The 26197-nt window shown below is 45.0% G+C and overlaps 1 protein-coding gene across 2 annotated transcripts in view; it reads right to left on the bottom strand.

Moving 5' to 3' along the window:
- IGSF21 (immunoglobin superfamily member 21) overlaps positions 1–26197 on the bottom strand; it is an 826399-nt gene that overhangs the window by 9197 nt on the left and 791005 nt on the right. For both annotated transcript variants that reach the window (XM_068241709.1, XM_068241708.1), the window contains exons 7-8: positions 14929–15014; positions 10063–10255 (exon numbers count right to left, since the gene is read on the bottom strand). In XM_068241709.1, coding sequence (XP_068097810.1) covers positions 10063–10255; positions 14929–15014 — 279 coding nt within the window. The remainder of the gene's footprint in view (positions 1–10062; positions 10256–14928; positions 15015–26197) is intronic.

Genomic DNA, 26197 nt, shown 5'->3' with positions numbered 1-26197 from the left:
TTTTATGCAAATATATGCAGTTTGAAAATGGACCAATAAATTTAAACCCAGGTTTAAATTGATTGGTCCATTTTTAAGCTGCATACATTTGCATCAACTCAGAACAATTTGCATATCTGTGATCATCCCTACTCATAAGTACTCACCCACTGTCCTGTCTGGAGGGCTCAGCTCTAGGGATGATCAAAGAGATGCAAATACTTCAGAGTTGATGCAAATATATGCAGCTTGAAAATGGACCAATCAATTTAAACTTGCAAATACTTCAGAGTTTATGCAAATATGAAACTTGAAAATGAACCAATCAATTTAAACTTGCAAATACTTCAGAGTTTATGCAAATATATGCAACTTGAAAATGGACCAATCAATTTAAACCTGCAAATACTTCAGAGTTTATGCAAATATATGCAACTTGAAAATGGACCGATCAGTTTAAACCTGGGTTTAAATCGATTGGTCCATTTTCGAACTGCATATATTTGCATACAAATGTCCATCAACTCGGAAATATTTGCATATCATTGATCATCCCTACTCCTCTCCAGCCTGCAACAGATGGACCTTTCTAAAGCTGAGTACACACGTACGATAACGATCGTTCGAAAACGAACGATAACGACAATCGGACCGATAATCGTGCGTTCCAAATTTTCCAACAATCGTTTTTTTTGGGACGATAACGACCGTTATCGTTCAATCCGATCGATCCAACCCGGTGGATTTTTTTCGAAAGATAATCGTTCATTCGTTGCAGTGTGTACAAAGATCGTCCGATAATGATTATCTGTGGAGTAGTACGCATGTTCTTATTGCCTGTCATAACGTCACTCCCGTTTGCGCACGCATTTTTTTATCGTTCATCGTTCAGTACTTTATACTTATATCGTTCACGTGTGTACACAATCGTTCATTACGAACGATCTTTTCGGTCTTATTTGAATATTGTGTAAACGTCACGAATCGTTCGTAACGAACGATCTTTATCGGACGTGTATACGAACCTTAAGGAAACTTGCTGAAACTTGTTTCCCAGAATTCCCCTCTCTCTCTCTGGCCCATATGCAATTCACTTTTTTTCTTGAGTTTTCTCCTCAGGGCCCATTCACACTTAAAAGCGCAAAACGCTGGCGATTTTTGCTGGCGTTTTGCAGGAGTGATTTTCCGCGATTTCACGCAGAAAGATCACTGGTCAGTGCAGTGATTTCTCCGCGATTGCGTTTAGCGCTTCTATAGCACTGAAACGCGACCGTCGGGAAATCACCTAAAAATGGTGCAGACTACGCGTTTGCGTTTCGCGATTTAGGCCTCTTTCACAGTGGGACGTTGCGTTTGATGCAACGTTAAAGTTGCACAAGGTGCCCTAACGCAGCGCATGTAGGTTATGAAATTGGACGGCATTTTGCACTGCGTTATGTGTCTTTTGGTGCGCAGTTTTCGTCGCATACTGATGGAATGAAAGCGGCGCATGCGTTACATTTAAAAAAAAAATAAAAAAATTACTGAGCATGTGCAACACACATAACGCAGCAAATGTATCGCTAAACGCACAGCATGCAGCACTTACTAAATAATGCTACACGTTACACACAACGCAGCGTGTGCACTGTGAATGTCGCACAGACTTTGTATTGCTGTGTGTTAGTCTGCGTTATAATTTTTTATAACGTGCGACTTAAACGTCCCACTGTGAAAGAGGCCTTTGGGCGATTTGCGGCAATTAGCGCAAATCGCCCAAGTAAGAACGGGCCCATAGGGTTTTATTACACTAGCGCTTTCAAAAGCGCTAGCGTTTGAGCGTTTTGATGAAATCGCCGAATTGATGAAATGGTACTTTTTGAATTGCCAAGTGCTGAAAAGTTTTTCTAAATGGTAAAAGGTAAACTGCATATGGCCCTAGTCTCATAAATCTACTCAATGAAGGAAGTGCAAACTCCTGGCTGTGCACCCCAATGCAATGCTGGGATTACTGCAATCACACATTCATTCCAGAGGGAGAAGGGATTTTACAAACATTTCTGTTCTGTGCTGAGCTCTCATCACTATTACATCAAACCCCTCACTTCTGAAACGGTTTACCAAAGTACTGGTATGGGTAATAACATCTCAAGCAGCTCTTGACATTCATACATATACCTATATTTATTTAAAACAAGCAGCTATCATCTAATAGCTTAGAAAACAGTGTGCTCAAATGTTACACTTTTTTATATTAAATGAGGCTAAAAACTGAAAAAAAAATAGTCTTGAAATTTTGATCACATGACCAGGAGGCTCTGAGAACAGGGAGGCATTGCTCAGTCTGTGGGTGTGGCTGATGGTGTTTGGATTGCATCATCCCCAATGTTGGAGCTGCAAGGGGGTGGGGCTCAGACAGACTTCTGAGAAGTTTGCAGCCTCTATCCCAGACGGTCTGCACTGCAGGAAGTGACTGGGGGCTGGCATCATGGCCAGGTGTTTTTCCATTTATTAGACATAATAATCAAGCTGGTTATAGACAGATACAATCAATCTCTGCCACTCTGAGTTGTGCATTTGTGCTTGGAATGGGGGCTGTAAATACATACATTTATTAGACAGTTAAGGTGCCATACATCAGATGATGTATGGGCAGATCGACCAAGAGACAGATCTCTCTCTGATCAAATTTGATTGGAGAGAGATCTGTCGGCTGCCCATACACTGCAGACCAATTCCTAATCTGTTTCATGCTGACATCGATCCGGAATCAGCCTTGTGACACAACATCGGCTGCCTCGCCGACCTGACACTTTCTCCCATAATGAACAATTGTCCCCCTCCCCCCCCCCCGCGCACTATACTTTACCTGTCCGCTGCTGGCTCCGGGCTCCTCCATCCATACAGGCGCCCGACGTGGTTGTTGGAGTAGCGTGGGGCGTGTGTATGGGCGGAGCTCAGAGCCAGCGGCGGACATGGACGGGTAAAGTACACTGCAATGGGCACTGGGTGGACACATTGACCATTAGGGGGGACAGCATTGGGGGTTTCGTGGTGTTCATCGCTCATCCTGATATCGCTAGTCGTTACTGGCGCGCACCCGACCGACCACGACGATCCAACATGTTGCAGCATGTCCGACCGATGAATGCAACCAATTACGGCCCCAAACTGGTTGCACTGTCTATCGGGCATGCACTTGGTGGCACAGATTTTCATCCGATTCGATGATAAGCTAGTCTTGTCAGATCTGATTTTAAAGTCTGAAACACCTGATCTGCTGCATGCTTGTTCAGGGGCTATGGCTAATAGTATTAGAGGCAGAGGATCAGCAGGAGGGCCTGGAAACTGGTATTAATTAAAAGGAAATAAATATGGCAGCCTCCGTGTACCTCTTACTTCAGTTCCCCTTTAAAGTGCCCACTAATGATACAATCTTGAATGCACAATACCACCACTTCTGTGTAAAATGAGGGACTACCTAAAGTATCCACTCAAAGTATAGCCACTCTGTGTACCCTTTTATTGCACAGATTTGGTAAAAGTGTACAATTAAGATTGTATCATTAGTGTGCACCTTAAAGGATACCCCAACTGAAATGTGACATAATGAGATAGACATGTGTATGTACAGTGCCTAGCACACAGATAACTATGCTGTGTTCCTTTTTTTTCTTTCTCTGCCTGAAAGAGTTAAATAGAAGGTATGCAAGTGGCTGACTCAGTCCTGACTCAGACAGGAAGTGACTACAGTGTGACCCTCACTGATAAGAAATTACAACTATGAAACACTTTTCTAGCAGAAAATGGCTTCTGAGAGCAAGAAAGAGATAAAAAAGGGGAATTTCTTATCAGTGAGGGTCACACTGTAGTCACTTCCTGTCTAAGTCAGGACTGAGTCAGCCACTTACATACCTGATATTTAACTCTTTCAGGCAGAGAAAGAAAAAAAGGAACACAGTATAGTTATCTGTGTAGTAGGCACTGTACATACACATGTCTATCTCATTATGTCACATTTCAGTTGCGGTATCCTTTAAGGATAGATTCACACTACTGTTTACACACATCAGGATCTTTTCTCATATTTCCCCCTTCCCCCCACCAGCGACCGGCTCGATGAGAAAATGCCAGGTCTAAACATCACAGTCAATATAGTAAGGGCCCATCCACACTATAAATCGCAAAACGGTAGCGCTACCATTTTTACGTGGGTAATTTGCCGCGATTAGCTTGGTAAAATCACTGCTCACACTTCCGCGATTCAGAGCGATTTGCGATCAGTGCTTTATTAAGCACTGTACCGTGATCGCTCCAGAATCGCTGCAAAATGCTGTATGTAACGCATTTAGCGATTGGCACTAATCGCAAATTGCCCGCGATCGGTGCCTATCGCGGCAGTGAGATCACTGCCATATACTAGCGCTTCTGCGATTAGCGGGAATAACCCGCTAATCACTCAAGTGCAAACGGCCCCTACACTTATTTTTGTACAAATGGTTTGAATTAGAAATGGTCATTGTAAAGGTGGCCACTAACTATACAATTTCCTGAACAATCGATTACAAACAATTCTTCGTATGAATGATCGGAAATGATTGCTTGTGACCATTAATAGACAAAAACCTCCTAACCAATCCGATCTGAAAATTGGATCGATTTCGTAAATCTGATCGGATTGGTTAGGAGATTTTTTTTTCCTTTAGTGGTCACAAGCGATCGTTTCCGATCATTCATATGAAGAATCGTTTCTAAACGATCGTTCAGCAAATTGTATCGTTAGTGGCTCCTTTCACAATGCACATAAAAGCGTTCTGCTTATCAGAATGGAACGGATGTGAATGGATTCTATGAAAAGCAATAGGATCTGCTCACATCAGTCAGTTTGGAACAGATCTGTGCAGTCCGTTCTTTCAAGTGGAACACAAGTTTGCATGCTAGTAACCCTGGTATACAGATCCCATTAGAAGCATCAAGCTACAACTGGTTTGCAATGGGACAATGGGATTTGTCCCTCCCCCAGGGAGGATTCTCATTGGTTCATTGAGTAGTGGACCAATGAAAATCTACCCTAGTGCTCAGGGAGGATTCCCATTGGTCTTTTGCAAACTAATCATAGCCTAATGCTTTTGATGGTGAAGTAGGTAGTTTTGGCTCAGCGCCGAGCAGCGAAACTAGGCGCCGCTATGCTATAGCGTGGGGGCGTGTAAGGTTAGTTCAGTGGTCAGCGATTGCCGGACAGTAAATTACATCTCTCTCTGAGCTGAAATAGTAATTACTGGAGCTGGAAATTTGAACGACCGCATGGTGAGCTGTCATTCAGGTCACCCTGCGCCCAGTTTCCCGGCGGCATGCTAATACGTACACTCTTAAGGGGGCTCTGAGTTCGGTGTCAGGCGCGTAGTTAGAAATCACCGGGCCCCTCTGCAAAAATTTGGATACTCCCCTCACCGGGCCTGCTCAGGGCCATTTTGGGGGGCAGAAGGGATCCAGCATGAGGGGAGCGCATGGCCACACATCAGCGAGGAGGGGGCACAGTCCCCCCCCCCTCAGGCTCTCCCCTCTGCGCTCCCCTCCTGCAATTATCAGTGGCAGCAGGCAGGAAAGGAACACATACCTCCATCCACTGCGGAGGTCCGATCTCTAAGTGTCTCACGCTACTTCCTGTTTAAACAGGAAGTAGTGCCAAACACTTAGAGAGCGCTACCTCCGGCGTGTGGAACGCATGAAGGTATGTGTTCCTGCCCGCCGCCTGCTGCCACTGATTGATGCTGGAGCGGAGCGCTGAGGGGAGAGCCCGAGGCTTGCAGCCCCTATTGCTACACTACTGATCGGTATACAGGTGTACCGGGCGGGTGGCAATGTAAAGACATAATGGAATACCGGATGAAAATCTGACGCCCAATGTAACAAACTGATCCATTTAAACGGAAAACAGATCAATCAGTATTGTTTTTCTTTTTTCATTCGGTACCTAATACTAAACCTGTCCTAATACTAATCATTCCAGTTTGCATGCAAATTGCAACTTGAAACTGGGCTGAAAAGAAAAAAATCAGCAGGGAGTGCATTTGATTGGCCAAGCCACAGTCTGCATACAATTTGCATTACCTCTGCATCATGCATGCAGAGGTAATGCAAATTGTATGCAGAATAATAAGACAGAATAATCTGCATTTTGCCGGCCATCTGTAGTTTTGATTAAACATATTCCGATTTGTTTGCTTAAAAACAAGAAGAGTATCGAGAGCCCAATATGGTGCAGTATTGTCAGGTAAAATGAAGAGTTCAATACAATTTTATGTGTATATACTCACAAACACGGGTTACCCATAGGCAACCACTTTACATGCAGGTGGGGAGCATTAGGACCTGACCCCACTCAGGTTAAGAAGTCGCTCTCTGTAGATAGTAGATGGGGATGCACCCCTCCACCCAGGGTGGACTAGAAGATCAGCAAAAGCTCGGTATACAGAGGCGCCAGAGTAGAGTAAAACGTTTTAAAAACCGTTTAAAAGCAGAGGGGGATGTTAGGGTGGACTTACCTGTTCACAGAGGCGCTCAAACCTACTGCTTGACCCACTGAGTTGTGCTCCCATTTTTTGCCTGAAGAAGCGCTGTCACGCCCGCGAAACGCGTTGCATTTGTGGAGTTGAATAAATTATTTGTCAATTCTGTTTTATCAAGACTCGAGTGAGTTTTCTTTTTTGTAAGAGGGAGGTAAGTCCACCCTAACATCCCCCTCTGCTTTTAAACGGTTTTTAAAACGTTTTACTCTACTCTGGCGCCTCTCTATACCGAGCTTTTGCTGATCCGATTTGTTTATACATGATTTCTCATTTTGTGGCTCTCCAAACGATGTTAAAGTGGTGAGAAGTATCCCATGAGTCACCCCCCTCCCTCGTTTCCAGAAACACAACTTTCCGCCGACGGTCCCAGCACGATACTCGCCGCACCTGCAGATCACCTTGGCTGATTATTTATGGGCCCGATGTTTTACTTTGTAAGTTATCCTTCGCTCACTTTAGAAATGACCTGTCTGCAGATGATATATTGTGAGGATGACACAAATCGGGTGACGGAGATTTATTCGGCGTCCAGCGCCAGGACGAGACGTCCCCACCTGTCACTAGAGATAAGAAGCCCGGGATTCAATCAGCCGCTTTTAACAGAGCTCGTTAGCTGTATGGAGGAAATCGGTGGCGTTTGGGCAAAGTTCTAGCGGGCTTTTTTATCGTGTTTTTGGCAAAAGAACAAAGTTGGGTGAAAGTTGTTGAGAACAGAACGGTGCGGCGTGACTTTGTTGCGCTCCTGGAGCTCAGCGATGTCTGAACACAGATTTGATAAATTGCTTTGCCTATTCCAGGTCTCACAATAAAAGTTTATTACTTGACCCAGAACCAGAAGGCGCGGAGTGCGGACAACGCATTCTGCCTCGTTTGGAAGTGTCACTGAGTTGATTAAAACTTCCACAGGTAAGTACATTTTAGGCTTTAAAGAGACTCCGTAACAAAAATTGCATCCTGTTTTTTATCATCCTACAAGTTCCAAAAGCTATTCTAATGTGTTCTGGCTTACTGCAGCACTTTGTACTATCACAGTCTCTGTAATAAATCAACTTATCTCTCTCTTGTCAGACTTGTCAGCCTGTGTCTGGAAGGCTGCCAAGTTCTTCAGTGTTGTGGTTCTGCTATGCACTCCCCCCTCAGGGGGGAAAGAAACACACAAATGATCTCTTGAGATTCAAAAGGAAGTCTGTATACAGCCTGCTTGTGTATGGATGTATTTTCTATGTGTGGACATACTGTACATCAACCTACTTCCTGTTTTGGTGGCCATTTTGTTTGTTTATAAACAAACTTTTTAAAACTGTTTTTAACCACTTTTAATGCGGCGGGGAGCGGCGAAATTGTGACAGAGGGTAATAGGAGATGTCCCCTAACGCACTGGTATGTTTACTTTTGTGCGATTTTAACAATACAGATTCTCTTTAATAGGCACCAATGTAGGGACCCGAAGGACCCCTTCTTGATATATTGCCGTGTGCTCAGAAAACAGGTTCTCAACCCATTACACAAGTCCCCCAGGAGGAACGTCTGATGAGTCCCGGGGGGAGGGGGTTCTGCTTGCTGAAGTCAATACATCATAACAAGCATTGCGTTTTCTTAAATCTGTTCTCTGAACAGTTACAACTTGGAAAATCGCTGACAAAGGTGTGAATAATGCAGATGCATTACAATCTCATTACTATGGCACCTGTATGTGGCGGTGGCATTTATTAAAAGGGACCCAAGGTGTGAGACCGATGGAGGCTGCCATATTTATACCCTTTTAAACAGTACTAGTTGCCTGGCCTTCCTGCTGATCTTTCTGTGGGGTCTAAATCACACACCTGAAACAAGCATGCAGCTAATCTTGTCAGATTTGTCATTGACATCTGATCTGCATGCTTAATTAGGGTCTATGGCTTAAAGTATTAGAGGCAGAATATCAGCAGGACAGCAAGGCAATGTGCATTATTTAAAAGGAAATAAACATGTCAGCCTCCATATCCCTCTCACCTCGGGTTCCCTTTAAGTTGGCCATACATCATTTAATGTACGGCAAATCAACCATTAGGATCAGCTAATTTCGGGACAATGGCTATCATTCATAAAGCGTTTCCGCATGCGGAAATGCTAAAAACAGCTGACTTTACCGAACACTGAGCAAAGTGTGTATTCATAAATGCTGTTTCCGCATGCGAAGCTGACTTTTCCGAGCAGAGCGATAAATCACCGCATTCAGCGGTGATTCTATGCGGAAATGTAACAAAATGTAAATTCATAAAAATTAACGCAATCGGTATGCGGACGGGGATTACCACTCCCCTGGATGCAGCGATAGGCATGCAGAGTACATGTAAGTGAATGGGACAGACCTCCCAAACAGCAGCAGAGAGAACACCGCACGGAGGGACTCGGCCAGCTTCTCCTGTTTCCGCATGCCTACCGCCAGGCGCCAGCCTACAGCGGGATATCTCCGCACTCATATCGCAACAGGCAACATTTTTATGAATGGCCACCCAGAAGGCTGAAATACCAACAGCGGTGTTTCCCCGTACGGATTTACTTTACCGACAGCACTTTTATGAGTGATAGCCATTGCTGTGCGATTGTTTGGGTGCCGCCATAGGCCGCAAACTAATTTTGGCGCTGGCGATTGTTGGAGCTGAAGTTAGAAAAAAAAACCAAGATAATTCATCCGCCGGCAATAACCAGTGCACGGATTATATAAAAGCTTGGCGGATGAGCTTTTTGTCCCTAGGCCTTCACAAAGGACTAGAGGACATGATCTGCGCATGGAGGAAAAACGTTTTAGCCATTTATTTAGGAAAGGGTTTATTTAGGAAAGGGTTCCTTACAGTAAGAGTGATTAAGATGTGGAATGCATTAACACAGGAAGTCGTTATGGCAAATTCTATACCTGCATTTAAAGGGGGCTTAGATGCTTTCCTTGCGTTGAAAGACATCCATGGCTACAATTACTAGGTAATGCCTAATGATGTTGATCCAGGGATTTTCTCTGATTGCCATCTGGAGTCGGGAAGGAATTTTTTTCCCCTTTGGGGCTAATTGGACTATGCCTGGTAAGGGTTTTTCGCCTTCCTCTGGATCAACAGGGATATAGGAGGGAGCAGGCTGGTGTTGTACTTTGTTCTCTGGTTGAACTCGATGGACGTATGTCTTTTTTCAACCCAAGTAACTATGTAATAATGTATTCCCATATACTAAGCATAACATTTGCATCAACTTGGAATTATTAGCATCCCTTTTACCATCCCTGTGTGTATACAGTTCGGAAGTGGACTGATAAAATAATAAACCTAATGACATAATTATACGCTGAGCAGATTAGCCACTTTTATGTCAATTTAAGTTCTTTATAAGCAAATTTACCCGGTTTGGAATGGATCCAGTCAAAAATCATCAGTTGTTGTGTCTGATTGGTCCGATTCCAAGCTGAATATATTTGCATAAAATGAACATAGCATTTGGCTCAGGTGGAAGTGATTAGCATCACAAGTAGGTCTAGTCTGGTGAAGGTTCCACTTCCCGTTCTTACCGAATACTATTAACCGGGTATGTGTGTCTGTGGAGCCCATGGGGTTCTGAGCTGTGCAGCGGTACATGGAGCCGTTCAGTTCCGCAGGGACACGCTCCAGGACCAGCTCCTTCCCATCATGCTCCGAGCTGCCGTCCAGAAGTCTCCCGCCGACCCTCGTCCATGTAAAGAGCGGCTCCGGAAACACCTCGTTCTGCATGTAGTAAACAACAGAGTGACAACACAGCTCAGGTGCAAAAGGTATGGACAACTGGTATTACTGACACATATCTTCCTGCGCATTACAAACATACAGCTTCCCTATAGCCAAATGTGTATAAAAATCCAGCCACTGATACAGAGAGGCTCTCCAGCTATCAATAATTGAATATGGCTAGTTATTGGCACAGAAAGGCCTGATGGACCTGAGAATCAGCCAGTGAAACTTGTTTTCTATGGTGTAGAACGAAACTGGATCCCATAGAACCTCCCTGGCCTTCTCTCCATGCCCTCATTCCACCGCTGTTCCCCCCAGTGAAAATCTCCTACCAGAAGGTCGAACAAGTCTTTACCATCCTCGGTCAGCCTTAAAGAGAACCCGAGGTGGGTTTGAAGAATATTATCTGCATACAGAGGCTGGATCTGCCTATACAGCCCAGCCTCTGTTGCTATCCCAAACCCCCCTAAGGTCCCCCTGCACTCTGCAATCCCTCATAAATCACAGCCTTGCTGCTGACGAACAGCTTGTCAGAGCTGGCTGTGTTTATCTCTATAGTGTCAGTCTGCTGCTCTCCCCGCCTCCTGCAGAACTCCAGTCCCCGCCTGCATCCCTTCCCTCCCTGCTGATTGGAGGGACGGGACGGGGGCAGGGACCAGAGCTATGCAGGAGGCGGGGAACAGCTGAGACTGACACTACAGATGTAAACACAGCCTCACAGCACGGCTGTGATTTATGAGGGATTGCAGAGTGCAGGGAGACCTTAGTGGGGTTTGGGATAGCAACAGAGGCTGGGCTGTATAGGCAGATCCAGCCTCTGTATGCAGATAACATTCTTTAAACACACCTCGGGTTCTCTTTAAGAAGTACCGGTGTCTCCGAGTCCCTCTGAAGATGAGTGGATCCATTTCATGCATGCACAAGTCTGCACTAGCATATGCCCTGTATGGATGCACCCATCGTAAGTACTCAGGGATGCCAGTGCTTTTCAACAAGTCCTGAAGGCTTACATTTTGAACAGCAGTGGAACGAGGAGGCGGAGAGAGGACTAGGAAGAGTTTTAACAATAGAGAGCCTTTCCTCTTCTTTGGCTAGTATCGAAGTCTTTTTTTAGGTTGCTTCAGGTATACTTTGAAGTATACTTTTTAGTATACCTGACCCGAGGCAAAGCTATCAAAGCTAAGCACAGAGGTACATTCATGCTGGATCCACATACCAGTGTGTGTATGTTCCTCCTTATGGTCCCCCCCGCTCCCTGTAGCCATTCCTTAAAGGGACTCTGAGCAGTGCAGAAACTATGGAAAGATGCATACCATTTTGAAGCTCTCTTTCTCCTCTTTCCAACAATATATAAACCGCCGCCCTACGCCTTTTAGTTTTCGCTATTTTCGTGATCAAAGTTGCGGCAAACGCAATTTCGATCGCGAAAATAACGAAAACTAAAAGGCGTAGGGCAGCGGTTTAGGTGTCGTTGGAGAGCTTTTAAAATGATATGCATCTTTCCATAGTTACATTGTATTACACAGGGCGACTTTTCTCCAAAGTCGGCATCTGAATGGAGCTGCTGACACTCGGGAAAGTGTCGGCCTGTGTAATACAAGTAACTATGGAAAGATGCATACCATTTTAAAGCTCTCCAACGACACCCAAACCGCCGCCCTACGCCTTTTAGTTTTCGTTATTTTCGCGATCGAAATCGCGTTTGCCGCAACTTCGATCGTGAAAATAGCGAAAACTAAAAGGCGTAGGGTAGCGGTTTATATATCATTGGAAAGAGGAGTAAGGGCTGGTGCACACCGAGCGGGTTTTTTGGCGTTTTTACAGCCGCTTGAGGCTGCAGATACGCTTGGTCAATGTATCTCAATGGGCTGGTTCACATTAGAGCGGGAGGCGTTTTGCAGAAACACATACTCCGGGGTGAGGCATTTTTTGGATAGCGGAGGCGTTTCTGCCTCCAATGTAAAGTATAGGAAAAACGCAAACCGCTCTGAAAAACGGCAGTTCAGAGCGGTTTTGCAGGCGTTTTTGTTACAGTAGCGGTTCAGTAACAGCTTTACTGTAACAATATATGAAATCTACTACACCAAAACTGCTACACAAAACCGCAAAATGCTAGCTGAAACGCTACAGAAAAATAAGAAAAAGTGTTTCAAAATCTGCTAGCATTTTGCGGATCTGCTAGCGGGTTTTGGTGTGCACTGGGCCAAAGACAGCTTCAAAATGGTATGCATCTTTCCATAGTTTCGGCACTGCTCGGAGTCCCTTTAAGATATTAGACTTTCAACTTTCCAATTTTAGACAGGAAGAGGCAGGCTTGCAGCGATGTTCCCTCCTTAAGGGGCGTGGACGAGGTGGGAATGAGAGGGTCATAGGCGGGAACATTGCTGCACGCCTGCCTCTTCCTGTCTGAGGCCTGGAACCCACTGAAATCCGCAAACGCAAAACGCAACCGCTAGCGTTTTGCCTGAGCGGTTTGCAAGCGGATTCATGCGAGTTTTCTTTCGTGTTTTGCAACAGTGTATTTTTTTCCTCAGCGGTTGTGTAGCGTTTTGCGTTTCGCGTTTTTATCCTGATTGGTCCTGTGAATTATTTTTAATTTTGTTACAGTGTGCTGAACCGCAAAACGCTAGCAAAACCGCTCAGTTTAGGTTTTGCTGAGCGTTTCTGCTAGCGTTTCAATACTTTACATTGAAGCGCTAACGTTCCCAAAATGCTGCAGGTCCTGCGTTTGCGTTTCTGGGAAACGCAAACGCTCCTGTGGAAGTTGCCCCATCCATTAACATTAGCCCAGCGTTTTGGCAAACTGCTAGCGTATCGCAGTGCTGCCAAAACGCTGCCAAAAGCGCTCCTGTGGGTTCCAGCCCTGAAAGTTTGACTTAAGTTGAAAGTCAAATATTGCAAGGAATGATTATTGTAACATAGCTATAGCTACACCTTCCTAGAGACTGACATAACATGGAGTCGGAGAGGCTATTAAAGGGGCACTACAGCAAAAAACTGTAAATTTTAAAATATGTGCAAACATATACAAATAAGAAGTACTTTTTTCCAGAGTAAAATAAGCCATAAATTACTTTTCTCCTATGTTGCTGTCACTTACAGTAGGTAGTAGAAATCTGACAGAAGTGAACGGTTTTGGACTAGTCCATCTCTTCATAGGGGATTCTAAGCAAGGCTTTTATTCTTTATAAAGATATTCCTGGATATAAACAATGATGCTGGCCAGCTTCCCTGCTCCCTACACAGTTTTTTGGCAGTTGGACAGAGCAACTGTCATTCACTAAGTACTTTTGAAAATAAATATATCCCTGAGAATCCCCTGTAAAGCGATGGGTTAGTCCAAAACCTGTCACTTCTGTCATATTTCTACTATCTACTGTAAGTGACAGCAACATAGGAGAAAAGTAATTTATGGCTCATTTTACTCCGGTAAAATGTACTTCTTATTTGTATATGTTTGCACATATTTTTAATTTTACGGTTTTTTGCTGTGGTGCCCCTTTAATGACTAGGAGTTGTGGCTATGTCAGAGACTGCAGTCTAGCTTGGCTTTTTGGGATATCAAGCAAGGATCAGCATAGTCATGTGACTGCACTGTTCTTCCATTTCACCTCCCCCAGCATGAGTATCTATGTCCCTGTATTTACACAAATATAAACAAATATAAACACTTGGTTCTGTTTCTATTTTTAGAACACACTAGCTCTGTATCTCCATCTTCTGGCCAAAAGTAAAACCACATCCAAATACCCTATTATACACCTTCCCATAGAAAAATGAAATACATTTATATTATTTTTAAAAACCCTTGGAGGTGAAGTGGTAATTAATTTTTTTGTTATTTTTTATTTTATGAATACATATCCTATGTGGATGAATTAAGTTTAAAGGTGGGCAGGGGTATGAGGAAATTAACCCATGTCCATGCTGTTTATACAGGGAAACTTACTTTAGTTCTAAATTGTGCCCGCCCCTCTCTGCCTCAAGAAGACACTCCCATTAGCCCAGAAAAGGATTAAGATGAAATGGGACCCTTGGAAGATAGCAGATTTTGTCCAGCACTGATGATCCACTGGCTTTTTTAGAAAGATTTGGTGGGGGCTAGCATCCACCAGGGCCCTAGACAACTGCCTAGCTTTGCCTTGTGAATGATCTGCAGGCACGGACCACCCATGATGCCAAGTGAGGCGACTTCCTCAGGCGGCAGAAGTCTGGGGGCAGCACCAGCCAGAAACAGGGAGTGAAGAGAATGCCTGGCTAACCTATACTGGGGGCAGCTGTACCTAACTTCCAACACTGGGGACACCTATACCTGGCTGCCTACCTACACTGAGGGCTCACCACAGCTATAACATGCAGTGCAAATTGTCGGGTGTTGTGCGATCATTCCAGCTCGGGGGGAAGGGGCGCATCCTCTTAGTGAAGAAATGGACTAGTCCAAAACCTGTCGCATCTGTCAGATTTCTACTACCTACTGTGAGTGACAGCAGCATAGGAGAAAAGTAATTTATGGCTCATTTTGCTCTGGAAAAAAAGTACGTCTTATTTGTCTGTTTGCACATATTTTAAATTTTACAGTTTTTAGCCATAGTGCCCCTTTCAACAGATTTGGATGTCGTCATTTTGTAGCCCCTCCTCCTTCCCCCCCCCATAATTCCATCTTCGGTTACCTGGAATCCTTGCACCGTCATGCGCACCGTATCGCCCACTCGAGCTCTGGTCGGCACCATGGTTATTTTGGGTCCTCTGGGAGCGGCTGTAAGGCAGAAGAGCGGAGACACGCGTCAGAGGGACAGGCGGAGACGAGAAAAAAGGCCACAAAACACAACAATTCTCAGGAACATTTCCAATGATGCCACCAAGTAATAAGAACCAATTGTGCAAAACAGCTGGCCATTATTTTATGATTAGAAACGCTGAGCACTTATCTTGGCTATTTGTTCCACTTTGCTGTCCTCTCGTTTTATTTACCGTGCGGCTGGATGTTTTCCTCGTCCCGCGCTTATCATTAAGGCTCGCACTGCGATATGCAAAGCAGCGGGCGCGGGAAGAGTGAAATATCGCCTCCTTGATGATTCCGCTGCCAGGAGACTACTTTTTTATTTTTTTCAAAAACTTCTCGCCTAATTGGTCCCAATTAACTGTTGTGGGTATCAGGACAGCGTCAAGGTCACGATACTCATAGAGACGCAGGATGGATGCTGGAGATGGCATTTACACTGAGGAATGGGAAATAAGACAGAAACGGAGCACCCCAGAGGGCCATCGAGTGCAGCTGCCGCTGCGATCTTCCTCCCGCCTCCAGAGTTTAGAGACGGCCATTATAACGCGCGTACAACCAACAACATCTAGCCGCACACAAGGAGTGTTGATCTGCAAGTTCAGAGAGGTGTTTGGGGGAGACGTTCCAGTAAGTCTTTCATGGAACGGAACGTTAGTTATGTTGTAGCATGGCTGATGTCGGAACATCGTTATTTCAAGATGAATTGGCCCAGACGCGCAACAGATTTTTTTTTTAAAGGGATGAATGACTGGGAATGGAAAATGATGATCTAAAAACTGAGCAGCTGGGATGGATCTGCTGTCTAAAGGTTCCTCGTTAATGCTGGCATGTGCAAAGTCCAGCCCGGGGGGCCGAATGCAATACATCAAGCCATTTCTGGTGGCCCCAAACCGGTCTATGGTTGTCAGTTCCATGTGGCCCGCAGGTTTTAGCTGCGGTGCAGCATGCAGGGGCCAGTAGCAGTAACAGCCACCGATGAGCGGAAGCAGGAAATAAGGGAGCCTGCGTCAAATAGACCGTTTGGGTGCCACATAAAAGTTAATGCAAAATATCGGCTATTTGGCGCTTAAAGCAGGAATTTGGGCGCCTGATAAATAGCAGGCACCAGGCCCGTGCAACCAAATGTTTTCGTTTTGAGAATGATAATTTTGAAAATTATCTTTTTGAGAATAATCACTTTGTAAATTATCTTTTTAAAATGTATTTATTTTTTGTATTTGTTATTTGCAGTGGAGGAAGTGGGCTTTAAGTTAAGGTGTCAGAAAGGGGGATCTTAGGGTTAGGCATCAGAAAGGGAGGTTTTTACGGTTAGGTGTCAGGAAGGGGGTCTTAGGGTTGGGCATCAGGAAAAGGGAGTTTAGGGTTAGGCGTCAGGAAGGGAGGTTAGGCGTCAGGAAGGGGGGATTAGGGTTAGGTGTCAGAAAGGCTGGATTAGGGTTAGGTGTCAGAAAGGCTGAATTAGGGTTAGGTGTCAGGAAGACGGGTTTTAGGCTACTTACACATCAGGACGTTACAGGCGCACGTCAGTGCTGCCTGTAACGCAGCCCACCGCACAGCACTACAAAGTCAATGAGGCTGTTCACACTGCCCACGTTGCGTTACACAGTAACACTGCACGTTCGGGCAAAGTGCAGCATAGTGTGCATTCTGAGCGGCTTAAGCCACGTAGGACTGTTTGCACATGCTCAGTGGGGGGCGAGAGGAGGCGGGGAGATGCCGCTACAGTAGCCGCGCTCATGGCTACTTAATTTGCACTGCACTGGCGGCCGCTGATTGGCCGACGGGACCACGTGATGCGGAGTGTCTCACTCCGCATCATGAGGTCCCGCCGGCCAATCAGCGCCACTCTGGTAGACCTTATGCGGATAGAGCCGCCTAACGCGGCTCACTCTAACGTCCTCTCCCGCACCACCATACGTTGCGTTAGGTGCACGTTATGCGACCTTAACGTAGCACCTAACGCAACGTCTTAGTGTGTAAGTAGCCTTAGGGTTAGGCATCAGGAAGGAAGGTTTTAGGGTTATGTGACAGGAAGAGGGGTCTTAGGGTTAAAAACAGGAATGCAACGCAACAGAATGGAAAAGTCGCACCATATATATATGACTATCATTATCTCATTATGATCATTATATGTTGTAGCGTCACATACAGTGAAGCATACAGTCAATGAAAAGTATGTTTCACTGCCACTGTCAACAGGCAAGTTATGTGGTAGCATAATGTCGCACTCCAATCGCACCACACCGGGCACACCGTGAACATCTCATAGATTTTACATTGCAGTGCCCTGTTCTGCATTACTACCCATCCGTTAAGGCTGCTTTCACATTAAGACGTTACAGGCGCACGTTAGAGCAGCCTGTAACGCAGCTCCACCACACAGTAATGAAAAATCAGTGGGCTGTTCACAGTGCCCACGTTGCGTTAAATTGTAACGCAGCACATCCGTTGAGAGTGCTGCATGCTGTGCGTTATGCGCGGCTAAGCCGCAGTTAGACTGTGCGCACATGCTCAGTCATGTTGGCGAGGAGTGGAGAGCGGCCAGGCACATGGCTAATTAATATTAACTGCATGATGTGACGTGCAGTGTTTCCTTCCTGGAGCGGCCTCTCTGTGCGGCGATTGGCCGGGCGGGACCACGTGATGCCGCATGCGCCCAAGAGTACGCATTACGGACGCCAGAGTGAGCTGCACAACGCGGCTCACTCTGACGTCCACATCAGAGAGCCCCAGGCGTTGCGTTAGGGGCACGTTATGTGCCCTATAACGTCCCCTAAACGCAACGTCCTGGTGTGTCAGTAGCCTAAAACACAACTGTGATTGTAGCCTTAGCTTTGCTCACTGCAGTTTAGTGCGTTACATCTTCGCGCTTCCAGTCAGTATATTTGAACGGGATCTGCAGATGCATATAAAAAACCTGCATGTGTTACACAGTAAAAGCCAGCCCTTATATACAGTCATGGCCTTAATTGTTGACACCCCAGACATTTTTTCCAGAAAATCAAGTATTTCTCACAAAAAAGTATTGCAGTAACATTGAGTAATATAGCAATTATTTTGGAGCAGAGGGGTCAGTTTTGACAGTAGTTTGACTTTTTATTTTCCCAATAGGGATAGTCGTAATTATAGAATCTGCCGAAATGCAAAAATTTTGTACAAAATTCCCTAACTAATTCCAAATTTGCAATATTTGTAACTCCGTGAAGTCCATACGCTCATCTCTATTATGCATGTCTGGGACATTCTTTTGGCCAGAACTGTACATAACACTGAACACCATACTCCAGCAATCGTACAAAACCAGGGCCGGTTTTCTGGATTGGGAGGGGGCTGCTGTATATGGATATTACACTTGGAAAGAGGGGGCTGCACATGGAATGGGAGGGGGGCTGCTGTACATGGATGATACACATGGAAGAGGGGGCTGCACATAGAATGTGAGGGGTGCTGCTGTACATGGATGATACACATGGAAGAGGGGGCTGCACATAGAATGGGAGGGGTGCTGCTGTACATGGATGATACACATGGAAGAGGGGGCTGCACATAGAATGGGAGGGGTGCTGCTGTACATGGATGATACACATGGAAGAGGGGGCTGCACATAGAATGGGAGGGGTGCTGCTGTACATAGATGATACACATGGAAGAGGGGGCTGCACATAGAATGGGAGGGGTGCTGCTGTACATGGATGATACACATGGAAGAGGGGGCTGCACATAGAATGGGAGGGGCGCTAAAAAAACCCAAAACATAAAAGGGGAGCAACAGCATACTTGGACTAGGAGCACAAAAAGTATAATTCTGGCCTAGTACAAAACAAACTTGCCACGATGTGAGCTGTTAATATAGAAAGATGCAGAATCCTGAAAAGAACAAAAGTGTTATTATTAATGCAAAATTATCTGTAGCCGTCTGTTGGTATAATGAGAATGTATCTGAGAATTTATTCCAAGGGTCCCATATTCAGTGAAACTTAACTCTCGATATCCTCTGAGACGTGAACGACACATTCATTCGCCGGGACAAACTGCGCCCGATTAATAAAATGTGGAACTGGGATTTTGGTTTGGAGCCAATTAACCATGATGCACTGCTGCGCTGCGGCCAGATATGACCCAATAGTTTACTTGATTTAACCGGCGAATCCTCGGTGGATAATAACCATAATGTATCTCAAATCTCTAACTGTATTTTACTTTTAAATATATTGTCGATGACATCTGTCACGCTCCAGCGAAAGATTTGCATTTTCGAGCCACCGGAGACGCCAGAAAGTTCCAACCTAAAGTGTTTATTTTTTATCTTGTTTTATTTTTATTATTATTCTATTTAAAGTACAAGGCACCATGTTTCTTTAGCAAGGTACATATGGACATATGGAAGCTAGTATGGTTTAGGTGACCAAGTGGCAATGTACATAGGAAACAGTTGTCCAATCACGGCACCATCTAGTGTTGTAACTGGCTGAATATCTGTAACCTAGCTATTTGTATCTGAAACCTAACATTTGTACAGGCTACTGTCATTAGAGAACTGTTGAAACAGCAATTGGAACTTACCTATGGGTCACCTAAACCATACTAGTGCCGACAACAGAGTGACAAATTCAGTTATAATAATAGGTACATGTTTTAGTAGAACTGATTAAGTCAGGACAAGAGGAGGGACTTGGCCTTGTAGGCTTACAATCTAGAAGAGGTAGGGGTGGCAACACTGGACGTGGTGAAAGAAGGGCGTACGTACAAAAAGGGCGTCAGGAAAAAAGGGCGCGGGGTGTAAACGATATTATAGTTTTGTATTTAGTGTACAAATAATGTTTTACAAATGTATAAATCATTAAATAATGTGTATGAAATCGGCAATAGTGAAAACGTTAATCTTCTCTGTTTCAAATGTGAAACTTAAAATAACGTTTATTAAAAAAACTATAATATATGTTTAATCGTTATAATTGTATATTATTGTGATTAACCTTTATTTATGGTTTCTTCTTATAATAAAATCTGAAAATATTGTTTATAACGATGATATAAATATAACTACGTTCGCAATAAGTGTTGTAAAACATTAGTATTACTAAAATGTTACATACATTACTTACTCTCACACAGATCCCTCCCTGTACCTATCCCTAACCCCTAGAAACCCCTGGTGGTGCCTAAACCTAAGACTTCCCTGGTGGTGCCTAAACCTAAGACCCCACTGGTGGTGCCTAAACCTTAGACCGCCCTGGTGGTGCCTAACCCTAAGACCCCCTGGTGGTGCCTAACCCTAACCACCCCCTTAGTGTTCGCTTTATTTTGTGAATAATAATGTTTTACAAACAGTAAGGGATACAATTTTAAATAACGCTTTAGTTAAATAGGATAAATACTGTATGTTTAGTATTTTTATAAACGTTATTTGTCACGGGTGCATTTTCTAAACGTAAATCATCACACGCACAGTTATAAAACATTAAAAAGCTCTGGGCGCCGTTTATAAAACGTTATTTATCTCCAGCGCACTTTTTTCCTGCTCGGCGCCTATTAAACGTTATTTATTATGGGAGTGAATGGTTGCACCCTTTTTGTCCACTAGCTGCCTGCGCCCTTTTTTCCCATTCCCACAAAAGGAGACAATAGAAGAATAATGGAGGGTAACAGACCCTTGTAAAGCTGAAGACTCTTGCACAAGCTGTCCCCTCCCCTGCTTACAGGTCTCTGACTTTCTAGCTGTCCCCTCCCCTGCTTACACCTCTCTGACATTGCGGCTGTCCCCTCCCCTGCTTACACCTCTCTGACACTGCAGCTTTTCCCTCCTCTTCAGTGCCGATCGCGTCACGCCGATGGACGTGGCCACGGCGGCAGCCCCAGGACCGCCTAACGCCGATTGGCGGTAAGTCCTGGGGCTCTGTTTTGCAGGCTGCGCGCGCATCTCCTGCTTGGTGGGCGAAACCGCCATGTGTTTACTTGTACAGCGCTGTACTCAGCAGCAGCGCTCTACTGGGGACAGCCGTGTGACATGAGAAGAAGCCTATGAAAGCCGATCGCCATGATTGGCCGGCTGGGGGGACGGAGGGGATTTGGTTAAAAAAAGAAAAAAATAGTAATAAATATTTAAAAAAACAAACAAATATTTATAAAAAAAAAATAAACACGGGGGGGGGGGGGGGGGGGAGGGCGATCAGACCTCACCAACAAAGAGCTCTGTTGGTGGGGAGAAAAGGGGGGGGGGGGATCACTTGTGTGCAGAGTTGTACGGCCCTGCAGCTTGGCCTTAAAGCTGCAGTGGCCAATTAAACAGAAAATAGCCTGGTCACTAGGGGGGTTTAACACCATGGTCCTCAAGAGGTTAAACCTCTCTGACACTGCGGCGGTCCCCTCTATCTTGCTTACACCTCTCTGACACTGCAGCTGGCCCCTTCCCTGCTTAAACCTCTCTGACACTACAGCTGTCCTATCCTCTGCTTATGCCTCTCTGACACTGCAGCTTTCCCCTCCTATGCTTACACCTCAGACTGCGGCTGCCTCCTCCTCTTACACCTTTCTGACACTCCAGCTGTCCCCTCCTCCTGCTTACACCTCTCTGACAATGCAGCTGTCCCCTCCCCTGCTTACACCTCTCTGACACTCCAGCTGTCCCCTCCTCCTGCTTACACCTCTCTGACAATGCAGCTGTCCCCTCCCCTGCTTACACCTCTCTGACACTGTAGCTGTCCCCTCCTCCTGCTTACACCTCTCTGACACTGCAGCTGCCTCCACCTCTGCTTACACCTCTCTGACATTGCAGCTATCTCCTCCCCCTGCTTACACCTCTCTGACACTGCAGCTGCCTCCACCTCTGCTTACACCTCTCTGACACTGTAGCTGTCCCCTCCTCCTGCTTACACCTCTCTGACACTGCAGCTGCCTCCACCTCTGCTTACACCTCTCTGACACTGCAGCTGTCCCCTCCCCTGCTTACACCTCTCTGACACTGCAGCTGCCTCCACCTCTGCTTACACCTCTCTGACACTGCAGCTGTCTCCTCCCCTGCTTACACCTCTCTGACATTGCAGCTGTCTCCTCCCCTGCTTACACCTCTCTGACATTGCAGCTGGCCCCTCCCCGCTTACACCTCTCTGACACTGCAGCTGTCCCCTCCCCTGCTTACACCTCTCTGACACTGCAGCTGTCCCCTCCCCTGCTTACACCTCTCTGACATTGCAGCTGTCTCCTCCCCTGCTTACACCTCTCTGACACTACTCCCCTTACTTACACCTCTATGACACAGTGGCAGGTTTTGGTGCTCCAGCATTGATTGTTATCCATAGAGTGCTTAAGGGGGACCAATGTAAAATTTACACTGAGGCCCATAGCTATCCCCCCCCCCCCCCCGCCCCTGACCGCTGCCCCTGCCATTACTCTGTGGCAGCACAGTAAAATAGAACATTTAGCAGCATCACCATACTTTTATAGGCAATATCTGTATGACAGCGTCCATATGAAGTGTAATACCTTAATTGCTGCTGTAGGCTGGGCTGTCCCTGTCACATATTCCTGTGACAGCTCTATATCGCACACGGGGACTCAGCACTGCCTGCCAGGGAATAATATATTACTCTGGTGACAAGTGATCACCTCCCCCGCAATCAGAGCAATATCACAAAGCACAACATTGTCCCATTCAGACACCTGCGGGGTCACCGCACTGCTAATTATGACAGCACTCCTCTAGCCAGCCTTAAATATTAATATGACAATGCTGGTTTAACCTATGAGCCTGGCAATAAATCCCACAAATTACCCCCGAGACCGGGAAGAAGCAATGTCCGCTCCATTATTCCCGAGCCTACAGGATAAGGACGACCGCGCTCAGGAGGACATACACCACCACAATGCAATCTGCTGCAGATGTCCCCAACGTTAAAGAGAACCTGTAGTGACAGTTACAGTATGTACTGAATACATCTTTTTTTACAATATTAATTTATAAATGACTTAGTGTTAGCTCACTGTAAAAATCCGCACTCTAATATCCATTCTGAAATTAATAACAGGTGACCACATCTTTAGTCCTGTCAGGTGATCCATGCAGAGGGTTTGTTTACTGAGAGTTCTAAAGCCACTAGAAAATAATGCCTGGTCTCCCTGAAGGCTCTGGGAGGAGCATTCCACATAGATAAACAGCCTAGGCTAAGCATTATTAGGAGGGCGGAGGTACATAAGGACTATACAGCAATATATAGATGTGGGAACTGTTTCTGATGGTGAAAGCAGGAAAATTACCATAAAAGTGGGTATCCTGACTAATTTACTGCATTCTTCTATATGCCATTACAGGGTCTAACAGAACTCATCGCCACCAGCAGGGGGCACCTGTCTGGGCATGTTCTCTCTGTTTGGCTATCGTCACTCGAAGGGAAACCTGATGGGAGAGGAAGTTGGAGTCCCAGGGAGGGTGACAGGCCCAGAATGATGTGCCTTACTCTGACACTGTATTTTGCAGCTATAACAGCAATACATGGAATAATTGTGGATCTGTAAAGCCACTGGAGTCTTTTGCTCTTAGTGATATGGAAGCTGACAATTTTTATTATTATGTTTGATACACATAGCACCCTCATATTTGGTACTTAGCATTGGCATTTAATCAGGCCCGGATTTACCTCACAGGAGCCTATAGGCACAGATGTCCTCCTGGTACCCTAGACTTTGTAGTCCATGACCTTACAACTCCCACCGAACCGCACCGCAAGTGTGCTGCTGGCCCAGCTGTCGCTTCTCCCTTACTTCCCTTGCCCATCATAGCTGCAGGTGTCCCTTAGCATTAGGAAGCCAGAGGTACCCTCAGTATTAAGTAGCTAGTGGTGACCCCTACTGAAGGGAGATTTTGTCAGTGATATGCCAAGAGCTGGATAAGTAACCTCTCATTAACCTCTGCATAGGGAAGGAGGGAGGGAGGCATTAGGGGAGGGCAGTGAGCCGCCTTTCCATCATCAGGCGCCTGTAGGCACGTGCCTACAATGCCTAAGGCCTCATACACACATCAGACTATAGTCTTTTGAAAATGAAAGATCACAGACCTATTTTACCCCCTTCCATGTAGTACGAGAGCCATACCTACACAGTCTTTTCTATGGAGCTGAACTCCCCATCAGAAAATAATCTTTGCAAGATGCTGCACACACAGATGCTGTACAAACACAAAAGATCAGTATCTGCAACAGATCTGTTCCTGCAAATTGCATCCATAGTCTATGAGATCTGCAGATCATCATACACACCTTGTTTAACTGACATTCATCTGCAGATCAGACAATCATCTGCAGATCTGAAAATCCATCCTGGTGGATCTGATCTGCAGATGAATGTCTGTTAAACCAGGTGTGTATGAGGATCTGCAGATCTCATAGACTATGAATGCATTTTGCAGGAACAGATCTTTTGCAGGAACAGATCTTTTGCAGATACTGATCTGTTGCATGTGTACAGCATTTGTGTACAGCATCTTTGTGTGCAGCATCTTGCAAAGATTTCTGTCTGATGGGGAGTGCAGCTCCATAGAATAGACTGTGTAGAGTGTGGCTCTCATACTACATGGAAGGGGGTAAAATTGGTCTGTGATCTTTCATTTTCCAAAGACTATAGTCTGATGTGTGTATGAGCCTTTAAGGTAAATCCGGCCCTGTACTTAATGCAGACAATAATTATTATTTAGTATTTATATAGTGCCGTCATGTTCCACAGCGCTGCACAGAGTATGTCGGCATGTAACCTTAAAGAGTAAATGTAGTGAAAATAACATAATGAGTGCAATTGCTTATTTTTTCACTATATTAATTTACAGATTATTTAGTCAGTGTTTGCCCATTGTAAAATCTACATTCTAAACTTTATCACAGGTGATGACATCTTTAGTCCTGCCAGGTGATCTGTACGGAATGTTCGTTACTGAGAGTTCTAGGCACAGAGGGAGATACTGCTTGCTTGGCATTTGGAAAAACCCGTTCTTTCCCACAGTGCAACGAGGTTCACAGACAGGAAACTGTCAGAACCGTGGTCATGACATCACACTGTGGGAGGTGTTTTACCACAATACTTTAACGATTGGTGTCAGCACGCAGAGAGAATCTGATTATTGGTGATCTGCACCAAGAATACAGATATATACCCAATTATTGATGATCTGCAGAATCACCGATAATACAGATATATTGCTAACCTCTGGACGCGTACGTTAAAAAAGGGCGCAGGGTTTTAAAAGATAATCATGAATAACGTTTAAAAAAAATTTGTGTTATATTTCGTTTAAAAGTAATGTTTTATAAGGTTATAAATCATTAAATAATGTGTATAAAATCGGCAATTTTAAAAACGTTAATCTTCCCTGTTTAAAAATTGAAATTTATAATAACGTTTTATAAAACATTAATAAGAATTTTACTAAAGCTATACCTAACCCTACTCTCACACAGAACCCTCCCTGTACCTATCCCTAACCCCTAGACCCCCCTGTTGGTGCCTAACCCTAAGACCCCCCTGGTGGTGCCTAACCCTAAGACCCCCCTGTTGGTGCCTAAACCTAAGACCCCCCTGTTGGTGCCTAAACCTAAGACCTCCCTGGTGGTGCCTAACCCTAAGACCCCCCTGTTGGTGCCTAACCCTAAGACCCCCCTGGTGGTGCCTAACCCTAAGACCCCCCTGTTGGTGCCTAAACCTAAGACCCCCCTGTTGGTGCCTAACCCTAAGACCCCCCTGTGATAAGTATTAATAACGTTTTTAAAAAATATGGTGCGGTTTTTCGTTTAAAAATGTAAAAAAAAAAAATTGTACGGTTTTTCGTTTAAAAGTAATGTTTTAAAAAAATATTGTACTGTTTTTCGTTTAAAAATAATGTTTAAAAAATTATAAATCATTAAATAATGTGTAATCATGAGAAACAGTTATAAAACATTAAAAGTCTCCGGGTGCCGCTTTTAAAACGTTATTTTTCTCCGGCGCCCTTTTTTCCTGTTGGGCGCTGATTAAACGATATTTATTATGGTAGTGAATGGCGGCGCCCTTTTTGTCCACCTGCCTCATGCGCCCAAATTTCCTGCTTCCCCTCTGGACACCTATATAATGTGAGTGTTTGGTGCAAAAGTAATAACTTTGAGTGAGGACCACCCGAGGAGCAGGTGGTCCTTGGC

This window comes from Hyperolius riggenbachi, chromosome 6 (assembly GCF_040937935.1).
Source record: "Hyperolius riggenbachi isolate aHypRig1 chromosome 6, aHypRig1.pri, whole genome shotgun sequence".
NCBI classification, from domain to species: domain Eukaryota; kingdom Metazoa; phylum Chordata; class Amphibia; order Anura; family Hyperoliidae; genus Hyperolius; species Hyperolius riggenbachi.
The sequence above is the reverse complement of the archived record's forward strand: the minus strand, read 5'-3'. Positions and strand labels throughout refer to the sequence as shown.